Consider the following 18167-nt stretch of genomic DNA (forward strand, 5'->3'; position numbering starts at 1 on the left):
AAGGTGCCGGAGAAGGAACTAAGAGTCCCGCCTACATCCTGTAGACAACAGGAAGTGATTTGTCTCTCTGCGCATGACTTGAGCATATATGAGACCTCAACGCCCAGGAAGACCACCACAGTAACACACTTCCTCCAACAAGGCCACACCTCCTACTAGCGCTGCTCCCTTTGGGGGCCATTTTCTTTCAAGCCACCACAAGTATGGCTGCTGAGCCCATTGCATAGAGGAGCAATCCACATGTGGGAGAGCAGGAGTGGATCCAGAGCTTCTGTCCCTGAGTTCATTACCATCCCAGTGTATCACACAACACAGCAGATAGGCTTTTCTAAACATGGGTTGCAGGCAGACACCTCTAGTGACTTCCACTGCTTACAAGGGAGCACAGCAATACACGGACCCCTCCTCTCGCTGTTGTTAATGACTTCTTTCCAGCAGTTGTTCCATTCCCGGCCGACAACCCTGGATAGTCCCGAACTCCTTCACCCGGCTCGCCTACTCCCAGCTGGGCTTCACTGCTGGTTTCACTTCCTCCCAGATTAGTTTTAGGGTCCTTCAATGGTGCCACCCTGGTCCCTTCATCTGCACCCCTCATCTTCTGTCCTCCCACATCCTGCGGCATGTGCGCCTTTCATCTCCCCCACTGCGGGCTTCTGGAGGGCTGCGACCCCATTTGCTCTGGACCTCTCCCTGACTGCCCTCAGCTTTCAGAGTCTGGCACAGGATGGGGCTTCGTAAACATCTGCACTGACCACTCTCTCCATCATCTGAAATCCCCCAAGCCCTAACTCCTCACGCTCTTTAGCTAACAGCTCCCATTTGCCTGGCTTTTAAAATTGCTTGTCACTCCTGCATTACTGAGAAAAAACACAAGAGAGGAAGAGCAAATAGGAAAAAAAATGTCAAAGCATTCCTCCCTTTCCTGATGATCTGACGCCAGTGTGGGATGCTTCCGGCTAACGAGCATATTTGCCTTAGCCTCCTCCATCCTGTAAAATGCAAGCTTCAGCAGAGACTGGCTTTCATTTTGTCCTTTGGATCTCCCATGGGCTCATTTGGTCCTTTTCACCTGGGTTTGAGCCGGTGCTTCTTTGTCTTTGATGAGCCACAAAGTGACTTCAGAGTAGCTGTGTAAAGACACAGTTGGCTGGGTTGCTCTCCTCAACCTCCTTAAATCTAAACTTAAAGGAAGAAGGATTGAGGAAGATCATATGAACACCATGCATCCAGGGCTGAGACCCTCTGTCCCCACTATCATTTACTAGGACCACAACAATGAGCAAAATCCAGGCTCTCCCGTGCCAACAGTGCTCTAGGGTGTCTCTATAGATACGTGGTATATTATTTGTATTTCGATAAATACATCTTGCCTGAAGACCAGACGCAAAGCTAAAGCCACTAGAGGTCAGGCAATGGTGACACATAGCTTTAATCCCAGGAAGTACTGAGTCGGACGGATCTCTGTGAGTTCCATGCCACCCTGGGCTACACAAGATCAATGCAGAAACAAATTCAGGTAGTAGTGTCTACACCTTTAATCCAAATCCTAGGGAGTCACACACCTTTAATCCCAGCACTAAAAGGAATATAAGATGGGAGGAGAGGGAGGCTTAGGATGTTTAGCCTGTGGTTGCCCGGCCTTGGGAGAAGTAGGACTTTTCTAGTGGCTTGGCTGCTTTCCTTTCCTGTTTTTTGGGTTGAATCCCAATTTCTGACTCTGGGTTTTTATTATTTGTGCTGCAGGCGGGAGCTCCTTTCTTTTGAAAATAAAAGGCTCGTCTCAGTTCTGATAGCAATTTTTTATTTGTCCTTAAATAACTTCACATCTTGGAACTCAAAATGTCTTTCAAGGAACTATCTATATTTCCCAGAGGCAGGCAGGAAATAGATAAACAGTTCTAACTTTCCAAGAGGCCGGAAGAGATGTTTCCTCAGTATATAAAGCAGGCTTCTGAACGCCTGGATGGTGAGAGACCTTTCACACCCCCACACCTCTGGGAAGCTCACGGGCGTGTGTGTTTCCTCCAAAAAAAACCTCGACACCTATGCAGGGACTGGAAGTATTTGTGAGGGGGGGTGGAGAAATCTGAAGTGGAAACCAGGGACCTCCAAAAGCAAAGGGCCTAGACGCCAAAGTCTTCTTCTCACCTAATGGTCAAAGTCACAGATGATTCTCAGGTGTGAATTCTCACTCTTCCTGGAGTCAAGAGACAGGAAAAGGAACAGAGCCCTGAAGCCCCATCCTCCCAGGAAACAGCTGTTCAGAAGCTTTGTTGGATGATGGAGGAACTGGCAGGAAGTATCAACTTCCAGAACCAACGATTCTGCTTCACCCCTGTACTGTGGTGACACCAACCACACCCTTGATGCAATGGCCTCTGGTTGGTGAAAACAGCAGCCCAGTCAGAGGACGGGGATCCAGGGATGGCTGCCCTAAGGACCAGCTGCCCTTGGTCTACGTCACAGCTCCATCAGTGAGACAAGGTGGGTGAGAAGAAGCTATGACCTCCCGTACCATCCAGGGGAAGAGGGCTTAACGTCCTCATCCTACACAGGGTCTGCAGAGGAGGTCCCAAATTCTAACACAGAAGACCAAACCCATCAAATATGTACTGTTGTTATTAGCATTGTACTAGTTGGAAGGGAGGAAGGAAAGAAGGAAGGAGAGAAAGAAGGCAGGGAGGAAGAACATTATGGTCTGGAATGTCAAACAATGTGCCATCGCCCGTGCAGCGAGGAAACCGCAGCCTGGCACCATGACACTTTTCTACTACCGCAGGCTTAGCACCTGGTCTCTCAAGGAAAGCTTCCAACTTAACTACATATCTAACTTCATAGACTCTGACCAAACTGGAGAAAGCCAGCAGCCACCTAGAGAGTGAGTACAGATCAGCAGGCAGGTAGGGGCTCCTGCCACTGATACTGGATTTCTGCCCCTATACCCTGCCATAGCCCCTGAGATGGGCACCATTCAACCTTTGAGTACCTGGAGAGGAAGCAGTGATAGTGCGCATAGGTGCACATGAGAGCAGATCATGGCGCCTGCCAGCTAGGCTGCCCACAGACCTTCTTCTCCCTCCTACTGCTCCTCTAGACCCAACCTGTCAATCTTGTCCCTAGAGCTGCAACAGATCACCAGCGGCAGCTTCCCTTCCTTCCTGCCTATGTCTCTGTGGGTCCCACAGACCATCCCCTCCTAACCTCCCTTCCCCAGCCCTCCCCTGTATCCCAGTCTCCAACATTAGCAAGCGAACCCCTGTGAACACATTAGCTGAGCACGCCAGGAAAACAAAATTACACAACAGCCATCATACTCTGAAAATCCAGAGAGGAAACAGAAACCAACGAACAAAACACCCACCCAACGAAGACAAACACAGAAACTAGCACTAGATCTATAATCATCTCAAACTCAGATGCCTAAATGCCAGCACAATAGCACAGTCAACAACAACCAGGGCGCTATGTCCCCCCTGGAGCCCCAACTATCCTACCACAGGAGGCCCTGAATATTCCAACGTAGCTGAAGCACAAGAAAAAGACCTTAAAACCAGATATATAAAAATGATAGAGGTCCTTAAAGAGGAAGTTAATAAATCTATTAAAGAAATCCAGGAAAACACAAACAATTGGAGGAAATCAATAAATCTCTTAAAGAAATCCAGGAAAAGATAAACAGTGGAAGTAAGTGGATAAAAGTGTTCAAAACCTGAAAATAGAAATAGAAGCAATAAAGAAAACATGAACTGAAGGAATTCTGGAAATAAAAGTTTAGGAACTGGAACAGGAACCACAGAGTCAAGCCTCACAAACCGAATACCAGGGAGATAAGTCAGAATCTCAGGCATTGAAGACATGGTAGAAGAAATGGACACCTCAGTCAAGGAAAATGTTAAATCTGAAAATTTCCTGACACAAAACATCCAGGAAATCTGGGAGTCCATGGAAAGACCAAACCTAAGAACAGTAGAAACAGAGTGAAGAGAAGAATCCCAGCTCAAAGGCTTAGAAAATATTTTCAACAAAATTCTAGAAGAAAATTTTCCTAAAGAAGGAGATGCTTAAAAAGGTACAACAGATAAAATACCAAGTAGATTGGACCAGAAAAGAAAGTCCCTCACCACAAAATAACCAGAACACTAAATATACAGGACAAAGAAAAATATTAAAAGCTGCAAGGAAAATGACCAAGCAATATATAAGGTTATATCTATTAGAATTAGGCCTGACTTCTCATTTGAGACTCTAAAAGTCAGAACAGCCTGGACAAATGTGCTACAGACTCTAAAAGACCACAGATGCCTGCCCAGACTACTCCAGTTTGCCAAGATGGCATTTCAATTCTTAACATCTGTGCCTCAAACACAAGGACACCAAACACCACTACAGCTTAGATAACATACTGACCTTCAAACACTGAAAGTGGGGGACGTAAATACCCCACTCTCACCAACGGACAGGTCAACCAGACAAAACTACACAGAGAAGTACTGGAGCTAGCAGACGTTATAAACCAAATGGACCTAACAGATATCTACAGAACATTTCATCTAAACACAAACCAATATACCATATCAGCACCTCATAAAACTTTCTCCAAAATTGTTCCTATACTTGCTCACAAAGCAAGTCTCCACAGATAGTGGAAAACTGAGATAACTCCGTGCATCCTACCAGACCACCACAGTTTAAAGCTGGATACCAACCACGGAAACAGCAGAAAGATTGCAAACTCATGGAGACTGAACAGCTCTCTGTTGAGTGAAAAATGAGTCAAGACAGAAATAAGAAAGAAATTCAAGGCTTCCTAGAATTCCATGAAAATGAATACACAGTATACCTGAACTTCTAGGACACAATGAAAGCAGTGCTAAGAAGAAAGTTCACAGTACTAAAGAAAAGTTCACAAGCCTACAAAAAAAAGAGGAAAGATCTCGATCTAGTAACTTAACAGCATACCTGAAAGCTCTAAAACAAAAAGAAGTGAGCACACCCAAGAAGAGACAATAAATAATCAAATTGAGGGCTGAAAACAATACATAGAAACAAGGGGAACAATACAAAGAACCAATGAAGTAGATTCTTCGAGACAATCAACAAAATAGCCAAATGATCTGTTCAAAAGATAATGTGGAGAATGACCAAAGAAGACCACCTCTGACCGCCACTGCATGTGCACACAGGTGCATATGCACCAACATGCAGACATTCATGTACATATATCTATACCACAAGCACACACATGCTACATACACACACACAGCTAAAGGAGACAGTTCAGTGAGTAAGTGTGCCTGCTGCACAAATATGAAGGCCTGAGTTCAAATCCCCAGAAGTCACACAAATAGCTAGGTGTAATCTCCTGCATCTGTAACCCCAACATTTCATCCGAGGATGGAGACAAGAGGATCATCTCATTACTGGGGCTCGCTGCTTACCACCTGGACTCCAAGGTCACTGAGAGAACATATTTTAAGGCAAAAAAGGCAAAGAGTGATAGAACAGAACACCTGGTGTCCTGATCTGACCTCCAAAGGCATGGGCATGTTCAACACACACACACATACATGCATGCACACACACACACCTCATGGGATAATTATGCTTAGGTGAGCTGCCTGAAAGGATCAGATTGTCAGAAGAGCATGCACACACATACACACACACACATGCATGCACACGTGCACACACGCGCACACACACACCTCACGGGATAACTTATGCTTAGGTGAGCTGCCTGAAAGAATCAGGCTGACAGAAGAGCTGATGATTATGTGGGGAACACTACGAGGCCCCATCCTGCCTTTTCTAGAAATCAGATGACCACACTATGTATCTCATGACTTGACCACTGCTCCACTGTCAGATTTTGGGGTCACCGGCAACGAAAACAACTAGCCATTTCGATCACACCATCAGAGGATTGTTTTATTCTCCCACCACAAGTACATGGCATGGAGGACTATCTGACTAGCCACATTCACACATGGATTGTTCTAGAGTCCTGTGCACTGCCAGCTCATTAGCAATTGTTGACGGGGTTGAGCGTTCCACTCACAGCCCTCCTGACCACACCCCCAGTTTACTAGACATTTAGGACTTTAACATATATTATTTTAGCTGTAGCAGAAGCTGCCTGCCCTGCAGCCACCCCTGGCTGTCCATAAGCCCTGCACACTGGAGTCACCCCAGGGTAGCAGTGAGAAAAATGCTCTGGACTCTGCCGATGGGGACTGATGTCATCAGCCTGGGGAAGGTCCTGGCTCAAGAGCCTTTCATTTTCCCTAAAGGACTTGCTCATGTATCCGTGTTTGAGAATCCATAGTTTCTGCTGATACCCCCAGTTTCTAGAAATGACTGTTGAGGACTTGTCGACCATAATCCCTTTTCTTTGGTAACTTTCTGTTTCTGGGACCTAGGGTGTGGCTAGGAGAGGAGGGAGAACTTGATCTCCCCTGCTCAGAAAGTTCTGTGTTTGTCCTCTCAAATTGCTTTCTGTTTCAATTTGATTCCCTTGTTCTTTATTCTTTCCTTCACCAAACCATAGTCATTGCCTTCTCTAACCTGGTACCCTCCCTTTATGATCAAAGTCCAAGCTACAGATGATCTCATCTGTTCTCAAAATATCCCTGCAAGTGAGGAGCGAGCCAGGCCTTGGCTCTCCAAAGGAAATTGGGGACACACAAATCCCGTGACACTCTACCTGCCATACAACTTAAGGGAAGATGGAAGGTAAGACATGTGCGGCAAGCTTCAACTTGCAAAGCACTCTTGCCTGTATGACCCCATGGAAGCTTTACAGCAAGGTGGTGGTGACTGCATTTTCCTAATCAGAGCACCACACGATCTCACAATCCTGGTCACATCTGTCCTCAGTCTAAGCACCAACAGTTCCCTTCACTCTCAAAGTATCTTGGTTTGGACAATGACTTGTTATTGTTAGCTTCCTTGCTATTAGTTATAAACACTTTTTGCTAAAGGAGAGGCCAAAGAAGATTAGGGAAGTTGAGTAGTTTGCTCATACTCATCTAGTTCATTCGAGGCAGAGAGATGCTTTGGGTGCAGGTTTTATAAATGTAACATTCTAGCTTGTCAGAATAAGGTCTAAGGGGCTGCCAGTGAAACTCACTGGACTCCATCCACAGTACCAAGCAAACTGAGCATGGTGGTGCACTCTTAGCATTGAGGAGATGGGGGCGGGAGGATTGGGAGCTCCAGGTCATCTTTAGGTACCTAGGGAATTCAAGGCCAGTCTGGGCGACATGATATGTCGGAAAATAAATAATACAAGGACGGACATATCAGTGTGCGGAGAGAGACGAGATGTATAAAGTATGATGTGCCAGACTGAGGATTGAACCTGAATACTGTTTGTGGGCTGCTTCAGAGCATTTCACACGCCTTCCCCGAGCACAGGATTGCTCAACGGTATCATGACACAAACCCTTTCCTCGTGGCCTTGGGTACTGAAAGGGAGCATACCTCAGTTCACCAAGCGCTGTGACTGCAAGGATCACGAGGTCCTGTGAATCACGGTTCACTGTTTTATTCATTTCACACAAGAGTGAAATAACCTTCATGAATAAGGATGTGAGGGCCCAATGAGATCACTTCCTTCCCTGAGCTCCACATGACCTAGGACGCTGCCGTTCATCAGTATGACAACGCCTATCACTGCAGGAGAAACAGGTGATGGCCACGGAGAGCACGGGAAGGGAACAACGTGGAGTCTCACGGAACAGTAGGGTGGAATGGCAGACTCCGTGTTATGTGAAGTGGAGGAGGGGGGTCTTCCACAGGCTGCTGACAATGACCAACATCATGGCTCCAGGTGGGGCCTCCTCTCTGTGCGCTACTTCAGAGGGACCAACCCACATTCCCTGTGAGCTACTTCAGAGGGACCAAACCACCCTCCCCTTCAGAAAGCACCTCTGCTACCCAACACCAGACCTCAGAGACATTCTTTCTGTGGAAATCCAGACGGGAAACTTCAGATTTAGGAATGTCTGCAAACTGGTCACCTGCTCCCCCAAAATGACACCATGGGAGGCTCAGAGCAGCAGCTCCACTCTAGACTCAACTTGTTATGTTTATCAGACAGAGTTTCTCTGGGTAGCCTGGCTGTCCAGGAACTCACTCTGTATACCAGGTTGATTTTGAACTCAGAGATCCTCCTGCCTCTGCCTCCTGCATGCTGGGTGAACCACCACCGAGCTGGCTGACCCAGCTTTTGTGTATACTCTGTGACCATAACAGTAACTAGAAACTAAAAAATGAGGATTGAGGAATCAAAACAGCTCGGCCATCAATCTGGTCTTAGAGTTACCAAGACCTGCTTGGCTCCCACTAATTGCTTCTCTTTAGAGAAAAAGCAGATGACAGCACAGATATTCTAGAATTCTCTGGGGGCTACTTGAGCTGTGGAGTAAGCTTTTTTATATAAATAGACAAAATCTCCGAATGCTGCCAACATGAAATTCCAAACACACAGGTAGAATTGGTCTCCACGTCTGGTAGCAGGGCAAAGGGTTCCTTTGGCTTAAAAGAATCAATTGGTGTTTGAAATTTCCCTCAGGGAACCTGACACCTTGAAGTCTCTACTCCCAGGGAAGCTGAGCAAGAATGGCTCTCTTAAGGAACACAGCAAGCTGTGTGAAACCTCTGTCCATCCACCCTCCCAGCTGTAGACCTGGGCACCTAAGCTCAGGGCACCCTGTGTGGATCCCTTGGTCAACTCCTGTCCAGCCTGGGAGACGACAGGGACCTTGTTCATTACCTAGGTCGGCCGCCAGCACACCTAAAAATGCCTGGAGATCTAGATCACTTTGTAGACGTAAAATAACTTGTAGCAGATTATATATTTATTAGAAATTCAATATGTGTGTTGAATAGTGTGTGTGTGTGTGTGTGTGTGTGTGTGTGTGTTAGAGGTGTCAAAGAAGAAAAGATTGCTGTTCAGGTTTACACAAACCTAAAACTTCCTACAGAAGTCTGAGCAATCGGCTTGAAAAGGGGTGGTTTGAGCAAACTGACATCTTTCGACTCCCAGGTTATATGCACGCCCTTTAAACGACAAGTGTGTTCTCTGCACCCAGTACTCTGTTCTAGGTTTTTCTTCTCCTTTGTGAAAAGTTCCCGTAATCAGGCTGCAGAACTCTCCCCCTCCCCCTAGTCCTGGCGACTCCGCGTGCCCAGAGGCTGCTTTCCTCCCGCCTCAGGTTTCCAAGTTTCTGCTTCTGCAGTGTCCCTCAAGGAGGGCTGATCAAATGTTTCTGCCCATGCCCGCGGACCTGGCCTCGTACTTCTTCAGCAGCTTGCAAAAGAAATACAGCCTCTGTCTCGCTCCTGCTACTGCTCAGGGAGCACCCAAGAAGCAGTGGACTTAATCTGGTTCTGCTAGACCGTTGCTGCTTTGCAGCCCTGAGTCAGGTTGACTGGCAGGTCCCCTGGTTACAGAGACTGCCCCACGGAATCATAATGACAATGACAATAACAGCGGGGAGCGGGTGTTTTCTACTTTCCGCCACAAAACAAGAAAATAGTTTTACGACCTTCACTTTTATTTTAGTCTTTCTGAATTAAAAAAAAAGTAATGGTGCTAGGAAATGCTATTTTTGCTTTGCCAAAAATCATTTTTATCAACGCTCTTCTCTCTCTCTCTCTCTCTCTCTCTCTCTCTCTCTCTCTCTCTCTCTCTCTCTCTTTTCCTCCTCCTCCTCCTTCTTCCTCTACTGTAGAAGAAAAGTTTACTGGTCCAGTCAGATCCTCCTGTCCCTATATCTGGGGGCATCCTTTAAGATCAGCCTGGTCACGGCGTCCCTTGGAGTCCAGGATCCGTGGTGGTGACCTGCCCTACAGTGTTTCACAGACTGCCGGTCAGCTCTCTAGGAAGACAGACACCTGCCAGGTTGAAGTTTACTCCATCCTCCCGGGAACCCCTTGCAGAAAGGCCATCTGCAGAACCAGGAGGGCAGGGCGTTGGACTGTGCTCCCGAGGGAAGGTCCAGAATCCCAGAGGGATCTGCGCCCTGACACTTGAGATCACGACAGAGCCAGCCCTGAGAGAGGCCCGCGGATGCCGACCTACCTTCACGAAGAGCTCGATCTCGGGGTCCCTATCGTCCCCATTAGCTGTCGCTGAGTCCGTCATACCGTCGGCGCCCCGGGCCGCGGTCCCGGGTCGGAGAGGCGCCACCTCTGCAGCGCTTCAGGCTCCTGCTCACGGTGAGAGCCTCTCTTCTGAGCGCTGTTTAATTTTTTTTTTTTAAGGCTTCCAATCTCTCATCAATTTCTTCAAGCAAGGACAGCGATGTCTGAGAGATCAGCGTCTCAGGTGACCCAGGGAAAGAACCGACTTCAAGAGCCAGCAGGGGGCTAAAGGGAAAAGCGAGCTAAGGGATTGACAACAGGTCCCGGGAGCAACAAGTGCCTGGCTGCTGGGAGGTGTCACAGGATCCGCGACTGTCAGCGATCCCGCGCCTCCGCCGGTGAGACCAAAATAGACCGCGGCCGCGGGGCGGGGTCAATCCGGGCGGGGACTTGGCTGTCGGGAGGACGACACAGTGGGGAGCCCTGCATCAGCAGAGTCTAGTCACCCCCCGAACCTTTCAGTGCTCGAGGCTCATGCAGAGCCTGGGCAGTCCCAAATGACCAAGAGGACGTCCTGCAGGAAGTAATGAGACACAGAGAGGGAGCCAGGGACAAGAGGAAGAGGGGAAGAGCCCACAGTTTTCAAGATTTTTAAATGTATACATTTTTATTTTTTTAACAAAACAATTCAGCTAGACCAAGTTACTCTCGTACCAAAATTACGCACTTGCAAGGCGGGCAGAGTCCTGGGAAAAAGGAAAGAAGGGAAGATCCCGAATTCGCAGCATTTGCGTCTTTGCCCTGAGCAAACAGAGAAGGGGTGGGGCAGGAACCTGTGAGAGGCAGAGGGGTGAGCGAGCCAACAGGGTCAGGGGTACTGCAGTCAGGGATCTGCGGCTTTTAACTTTATGGGTCTCCCCTTTCCCCTGGCTTCCTTTTATTTTCCTCTGCTTTCTCTCTCTCTCTCTCTCTCTCTCTCTCTCTCTCTCTCTCTCTCTCTCTCTCTCTCTCTCTCCCTCCCTTTTCTCTCCCTACACATGGACATATGCACACACATCTCATGCAGCCCAGACTGGCCTTTGACCTTGAATGCACTACGTAACTGAAACTGGGCTTGAATTCCTCATCCTCCTGCCTCTGACCTCCCAATTGCTGGTCACAGGTGCGTGCCACCACTCCAAGCTTTCTTTATTGTTCTTTTGGGAGGGTGGGGAGAGGGGAGGTGTTTGTTTGGTTTGTTGTACAGTTTTGTTTTGTTTTGTGAACTATGATACAGAGGGAAATAATACTCGAATCCTTGGGTATACAGCTCAATGAATTTTCACCGTTGGTTACCAGATGAAGGAATAAAATGTTAGCCACATCACCAGAAGTTCTTGATCCTTTTTTCCCCTGCTCCTCCCCAGCCAAGGTAACCATTATTTCCTCCTCCGTTACTCAACTGTGTCTCTCACACAGTGCATGCTGAAGGGAGGAAAATGAAGCTCTGGTCCTAATCAATTAAAAGTAAAATCCCTTTCAGTGAAGTAGTCATAGAAGGCAACCTGAAGGCTGTCACATGAACGAGGCAGATGGAGGGTTTGTGTCTGAGTTTGGATCTGAACTGTCACTGAACTCCAGCCGTGGCACTATTGGAACCTCCAAGTGGTGGAGCCTAGCAGTAGAAGGCAGCTGGGTCCCTGGGGCCATGCCCTGAAAGGCAATTGTCTTAATTACTTTTCTATTGATGTGAGGAGACACCAGGACCAAGGCAAGTTATTTCAAAAAGCACTTAATTAGGAGCTTGCTTACAGCTTTAGAGGGGCCATGATATCACAGCAGGGAGCCTGGAGCAGACAGGCAGGCTTGGTAGTGGAGCAGCAGCTAAGGGCCTACATCTCATCCATGAGTTACAGGCAGAGCGAAATCAAGAATGGGTCTGGCATGGACTTCAGCAATCTCAAAGCCCATTTCCAAGGACAGGCCGCACTCCTGTATACAACAAGACTATACCTCCTAATCCTTCTCAAAACAATTCTGCCGATTCAGGGACAGACGTTTAAACATATGAACCTATGGGAGCCATTCTCATTCAAACTATCACAAGAGTTAAAGAACCATCCCAGTCTACCTTTTTGCAATCTAAGAGGCAAATGTCTCCATCCACACAAGTTTCTGTCATTGTGTACAGTATTACCACAGGTCCTAAGCAATGAGGCCAATGGATGGTGGACTATAGAACCTCTAAAACTGAACCCAAATAAACCGTTCCTTTTAAGTAGATTATCTCAGGTATTTTGTTATGGCAGAAACAGTGGACTAGACAGAGGGGCACACAAAGACAGCACACAAAGGGTCTTCTTCACACAGTAGGGATGGGAAGAAGGAAAGGCTACACACAGCCCAAGCTGATTCGGCTAAAACTCCCTGGTCATGTTTCTGATAGGCAGGTGGAGGAGGACCACGTGCTGTGGCCACCATTACAGACTCCAAGCTCAGACGTTCCCTTCTCGCTGAAGACAGCACCATCATGGCCAACATGCAACCCTCAGGGTGAGGTTCAACATCTCGGCCCCTCCTTGCTTTCAGACTTACATCACCTAAGCCTTTACACAAGCAGTCACCTTCACAGCTGAAACTCTACCCCGGTGATGCCAATCCCTAGGGTAGGACCCGGATTACAGAGGAGTCTGGGGCTTTCGCTGTGTAGCGCAGAGTCACACCTTCTGTAAACCAGCAGGTGGGAACGTCTTCAGATCACGTCAGCAAGCACAAGCAAAATTAGAGAGCTAAGGCCTTGGGAGATCTTTTAAATGAAAAGTCCTTTATGGGAGCTTTAGATGGTGCTCTTGCTTAGGGTCCAAGCAATGTGCGGGATAATCATTCTTTCTGAATCTCAAGACTGGCACAGGCATATTGGAAAACAGGAAGTTTCTGCTTATTAACATTTTTTAGAAATCCTCACCCATCTGGGCAGCCCTGCATATAACTCATAGTTTAAATCCAATAAACCTTCCTATTTTTCTGGTCTTTATGTGTATGTGTGGGTGTATGGCATTTGTGGGTACACACAGAAGTCAGAAAAGAGAGTCAGATCCCCTGGAACTGGAGTTACATGAGATCGTACACCACCTGACATGGGTGCTGGGAACCAAACCCAGGTCCTCCGCAAGAGCAGGAAGTGCTCTTGACTGCTAAATGGTCTCTCCAGCCCCCTACACACCTTCTTGCTGTCCCACCCCACGTCACGCTTGGCTGTCAACTATTTTTGTACACAGTTTTACTATTAACTTTATAGTATGGCTGATATAACGATTTTACTTTTATACCCCAATGTTATGGCATGTTACTTTAACTATGTAAAGCTGTGTTGCATTTGTTTGTGCTACAGAATATTAGCTATGTAAAACTGTGTTGTATGTGTATACGCTGCATTTGTCCAGCTGTTTTACCTTGTCTGCTTACGGCACCTGATTGGCCCAATTAAAAGTTGAACAGCCAATAGCTAGGCAGTAGAGGGATAGGTGAGGCTGGAGGGGAGAGAACATAAGTAGGAGGAGGAATCTAGGCTCGAGAGAGAGAGAGAAGAGAATGAAGGAGAAAGAGAGGTGGATGCCCGGCAGGCATCACCATCCAGACAGACATGGAGTAGGACATACAGAAGGAAAGAAAGTAAAAAGCCCCAAGGCAAAAACACAGATGAAGAGAAACAGGTTAAATTAAATTATACGAGCTAGTGGGACAAGCATAAGATAAGGCGGAGCATTCATAACTGATGTGAAGCCCCCATGTCATGGTTTGGGAGCCGGTTGGTGGCCCAAAAGAAAGCCTGCTGCACCCAGTGCTGCCTGAGCATACTTGCTTAGAGCCAAGTGCAGCTTTGACAAGCAGAAAACACTTTACTCCTCATTTTAGCCCACATCATTATAAACTCAGCACAACTTTTAGATTAGGCTTTATCAGGAAAGAACTGCAAAAAAAGCTTTTAGTGTTCTCTTTGCCAGCACACAGTCAAAAATTGGAACCAGAGAGAGGAGATTACCTTTGCCCAGGGAATGCTGATATGTGGGTCTGTATAATACCTGTATTTTTGTACAACTATTGAAGGAAAAAATACAACATATCTGATATACTTAAATATATCAGGTTGATAGATTTTAATTCATTAATATGACAAATAGAACATAAAGAACAAAATTTAAAGTGATTTGTGTAATTGTACGCTTCATATAATTCAAATGAAATGCTAAATTATTTGCCATAAATATAAGAAAGGCTAAGTAGTCCAAATGTAAATCCCAAATAAAGACCTCTATTTTATACAAAGAGATATTGTAGAATGGTGTAGGAGGGTCTTCTTTCTATGTGTTGCTTTCATTGGCTAAATAAAGAGACTGCCTTGGCCTTTTGATAGAACAGCAGCTTAGAAAGGCGGAGTAGACAGAACAGAATGCTGGGAGAAAGGAGGTAGAGACAGAGAGCTGCCCACCATGGAGCTGCCAGGTCAGACATGTTGAAACTTTCCCGGTAAGCCACGAGCTCGTGGTGATATACAGATTATCAGAAATGGGTTAAATCAAGATGTGAGAGTTAGCCAATAAGAGGCTAGAACTAGTGGGCCAGGCAGTGTTTAAATGAATACAATTTGTATGTAGTTATTTCGGGGTAAAAGCTAGTCAGGCGGCCAGGAGCCGGGCAGCAGGAATGCAGCCTGCTGCTCCTTTTTACAACAGTAGAAAAGCAGATGAGGACTGGAGAGATGGCTCAGCAGTCAGGACTGTGTACTCTTCCTCCAGAACACTGCATTCAACTCTCAGCACCCACCTCCTGTGGCTCACAACCTAACATGTAACTCCAGCTCTAGGGGCTCTGAAGCCTTTGGCCTCTGAAGCAGCCACACACATGTGCACAGCATCCACCAAAAGAATACACATAATTTAAAATATACCATTTAAAATTCCAGATAGAGAACCCAGAGAGCGTGGAGGTTTAGAGCACTCGTTCCTCTAGCAGGGGGCCTGAGTTTGATTCCCAGCACATACATAGTGACTCGCAACTCTCCATGACTCCCAGGACATTCATACACATAGTGGTACAAGCGTGCAATGATAGCATTTGGGGAGCACAGAGGTACATGTGTGCAAAGATAGCATTTGGGGAGCACAGATGTACATGTATGCAATGACAGCATTTGGGGAGCACAGAGGTACATTTGTGCAATGATAGCGTTTTGGAAGGCCGAGGCAGAAAGGTTAGGAATTCAATGCCATCTCTGACTACACAGCAAGTTCAAAGCCAGCCTCTGTGTGTGTGTGTGTGTGTGTGTGTGTGTGTGTGTGTGTGTGTGAGAGAGAGAGAGAAAGAGAGAGAGAGAGAGAGAGAGAGAGAGAGAAAATCTTAAGCATGTATATAACTGATAATAACAGAGGCTCAATTCAGATGAAGGAAAAGCTTATTGGTCAGAAAAGAGAAAGAGGCAAGAACACACTTGCAATCAGAAATTTCTAATCTCCCTCTTTTTAATTGACACCTCAATAAGAAGAGCAGCCAACACCTCCGTGAAGTCATAGAGAGACTTGACAACACTGTCTGCCAACTTTACATGGCTAACATTTGTGAACTCTCCTGGAAAATGGTCACCAGAATACACATTATTTTCAAGTTTGCAAGGAAACTTCACCAAAGAACCATTGGTGTGGGAGGTCCTTCTCTCTATGTGTTGCTTTCATTGATTAATGAATAAAGAAACTGCTTTGGACCTATAGCAGGGCAGAATTTAGCTAGGTGGGGAAAACTAAGCTGAATGCTGGAAAGAAGAAGGGTGGAGTCAGAGAAGATGCCATGGAGCCACCGCCAGAGTCAGACATGCTGAAACTTTGCCGGTAAGCCACTGTCACATGGCAATACACAGATTAATAGAAATGGGTCAAATTAATAAGTAAGAGGTAGCCAGTAAGAAACTAGAGCTAATGGGCCAAGCAGTGATTTAATTAATATAGTTTTTGTGTGATTATTTCGGGGCTAAGTGGCTGGGAACTAACTAGTGGCCCTCCTCCAAAAGACCATATTCTAGCCACAGAAAAAAATTCTGATTTAAAATGAAAATGTGTCTTAGGACTGTTATAGAGTTAATTAGATTGATTTCAGAAAGGCATGCCCCCCAAAACCAAATGCTTGTAAATTAAGCAATATAATGAAAGAAAATCATTGACTAACACAGAAGCCTTGAGGATAATAGGAAAATAACTTGAACTGGGTTGAAATGAACATAGAGAACATTGAAATTTGTAGGGTGCAGTTGTCATGCTCACTGGAGGGAACGTGATATGGTAGAAAAGAATAAAGGAGTTAAATCGATAATCTCAGAGTCCACCTCGAAAGCTAGAAAAGGAATAGCTAACTGTACCCAAAGCAACTAAGGGAGCAAAAGAATAAGTGTACGATCAGAACTGATTGAAAGACAGAAAAATAAATAGGACGTGATTTAAAAAAAAGATTTTATGAAAAAAAGATTTTAAAAAGCCACAAAGCTGAATATTCATACCCATCTAGATTTTACTGAGGAAGGGAGAGAAGGTATGTTAGTTACTAATGTCAGATATGAAAGATGGGGCCATCAACTGCACCTCCACAGGTGAGAGGACACAGAACTGCTGGAAGAGCCTGCTTATGAATTATGTATACCACTTATACCACTTCTGCAAATTGTATGAAATCTTGAAGGACAAAACGCAACAAATTCACCCAAGAAATGGTGGGTCTACCTGACAGGCTCACTCTCTATTAAATGTATTTTACTCATGGTTGAGAACCCTTCAGCAAGCAAACAGCAAAAGCCCCAGAAGCCCCAGGCATTTCATTAACAAATTCTATCAAACATTTAAGACAGAGAAACACCAATTCTATAAATTTCATTCAGAAATAGAAGAGGGGAAATCAAAAGACACTTCAGAATGTATAAGAAATTTTCACAACTCAAAAACAAGTGAACAATCCCTGTCTAAAAAAATAACAGAAAAAGTACAGACACTTTACCGAAGAGCTAAACATGAAAATACTCTTATGTTATTTCCTGGAGGTACACTGGTAAAAAGAGAGCAGCTCCGATGTGTCTATTAGGAAGGCTGACTTCTGCCCTCCTGAAAACCTTGAGTGCTAGCGCGGAGGCAGCTATAACTGTCTACTTCTAGAACATTTCTGCAGAGCAGTTTAGAAACTGTGTATGACGTCAAGTCCATGCTCTCCGTGTCTTCCCGTTTCCTGGGCACACTCCTAGAGAAATGAAAATTCCTGTTGACCGAAAGTGTTGAATGTGAATGTTTACACCGTATTACTTATAATGACCCCACACTAGAAACAATGGCTAAATGAATGAACCAATTGTGGTACACACAAACAATGGCACACCGTTTAGCAGTCAAAAAAAAGCGCTTCCAAGAGGTGTGCACATGCATAAATCTCAACTGTACAATGCTACGTGAAAGGCTAATCTCAGAAAGGTACGCACTGTATAGCTTCGCTTGCATGGCATTCTAGATCAGTGGCAGGCAGCAGCAGGCTGGGGGAAGTTTGATTGCACAGATGTTAGGAAAGAGTTGTCGCTGGTGCTAAAACCAATATATCCTGTCTGTTCTAGTGGTCACAAGCATCTCTATATGTGTTAAAATTTGCAGAACTGCATGACCCCAAAATGAATGTTCTCTGTGTAAAGTTAGAAAGCATCAAAGTTCTTAAATAATTTTGAAAACTGTAAAGTCAGGGCTAGGAAGACAGTTCAATCAGTAGCATGTCTGCCATGCAAGCAGAACACCCTAAGCTTGGTGTCTGTAACACATGGAGCATTTTCAAAGGCAGGTGTGGTGGCATGTGCTTGGAATGCCCGCACTCACAAGGCAGAACCAGGGGTATGCCTGGGACTTACAGGCTGCCCAGCCTTACCTAACTGACAATGAACAAATATTACCCAAGGTAGAAGGTTCCTGAGGAACAGCACCCGAGTTGACCAGTGAGTTACACATATTCACACGGTCTACACACACACACACACACACACACACACAAAACACAAAATATATATGAATCCACCATTTTGTTTTCAT

At 45.8% G+C, this 18167-nt stretch overlaps 1 protein-coding gene and 1 long non-coding RNA gene across 4 annotated transcripts in view; one reads left to right on the forward strand and one right to left on the reverse strand.

Annotated features, from left to right (window-relative positions):
* Window positions 1-18167, reverse strand: part of Clic5 (CLIC family member 5) — a 156394-nt gene that overhangs the window by 92035 nt on the left and 46192 nt on the right. Inside the window, exon 1 of one of the 2 annotated variants that reach the window (XM_048445222.3) lies at window positions 10088-10462. The exons of the other annotated variant lie outside the window; for it this stretch is intronic. Coding sequence (XP_048301179.2) covers window positions 10088-10150 — 63 coding nt within the window. The 5' untranslated portion in view covers window positions 10151-10462. Of the gene's footprint in view, window positions 1-10087; window positions 10463-18167 lie in introns of those variants that run through there. 2 annotated transcript variants of the gene reach the window in all.
* On the forward strand, window positions 10404-13098 carry LOC146890708 (uncharacterized). Of its 2 annotated transcripts, XR_014998228.2 has the most exons (3): window positions 10404-10487; window positions 11399-11500; window positions 12515-13098. It is a non-coding gene; the product is annotated as an uncharacterized LOC146890708 (long non-coding RNA). The 2 variants fall into 2 exon arrangements; XR_015735434.1 differs by having other exon boundaries at window positions 11399-13098.

This window comes from Myodes glareolus, chromosome 18 (genome assembly GCF_982192425.1).
Source record: "Myodes glareolus chromosome 18, mMyoGla1.1, whole genome shotgun sequence".
Classification (NCBI taxonomy): domain Eukaryota; kingdom Metazoa; phylum Chordata; class Mammalia; order Rodentia; family Cricetidae; genus Myodes; species Myodes glareolus.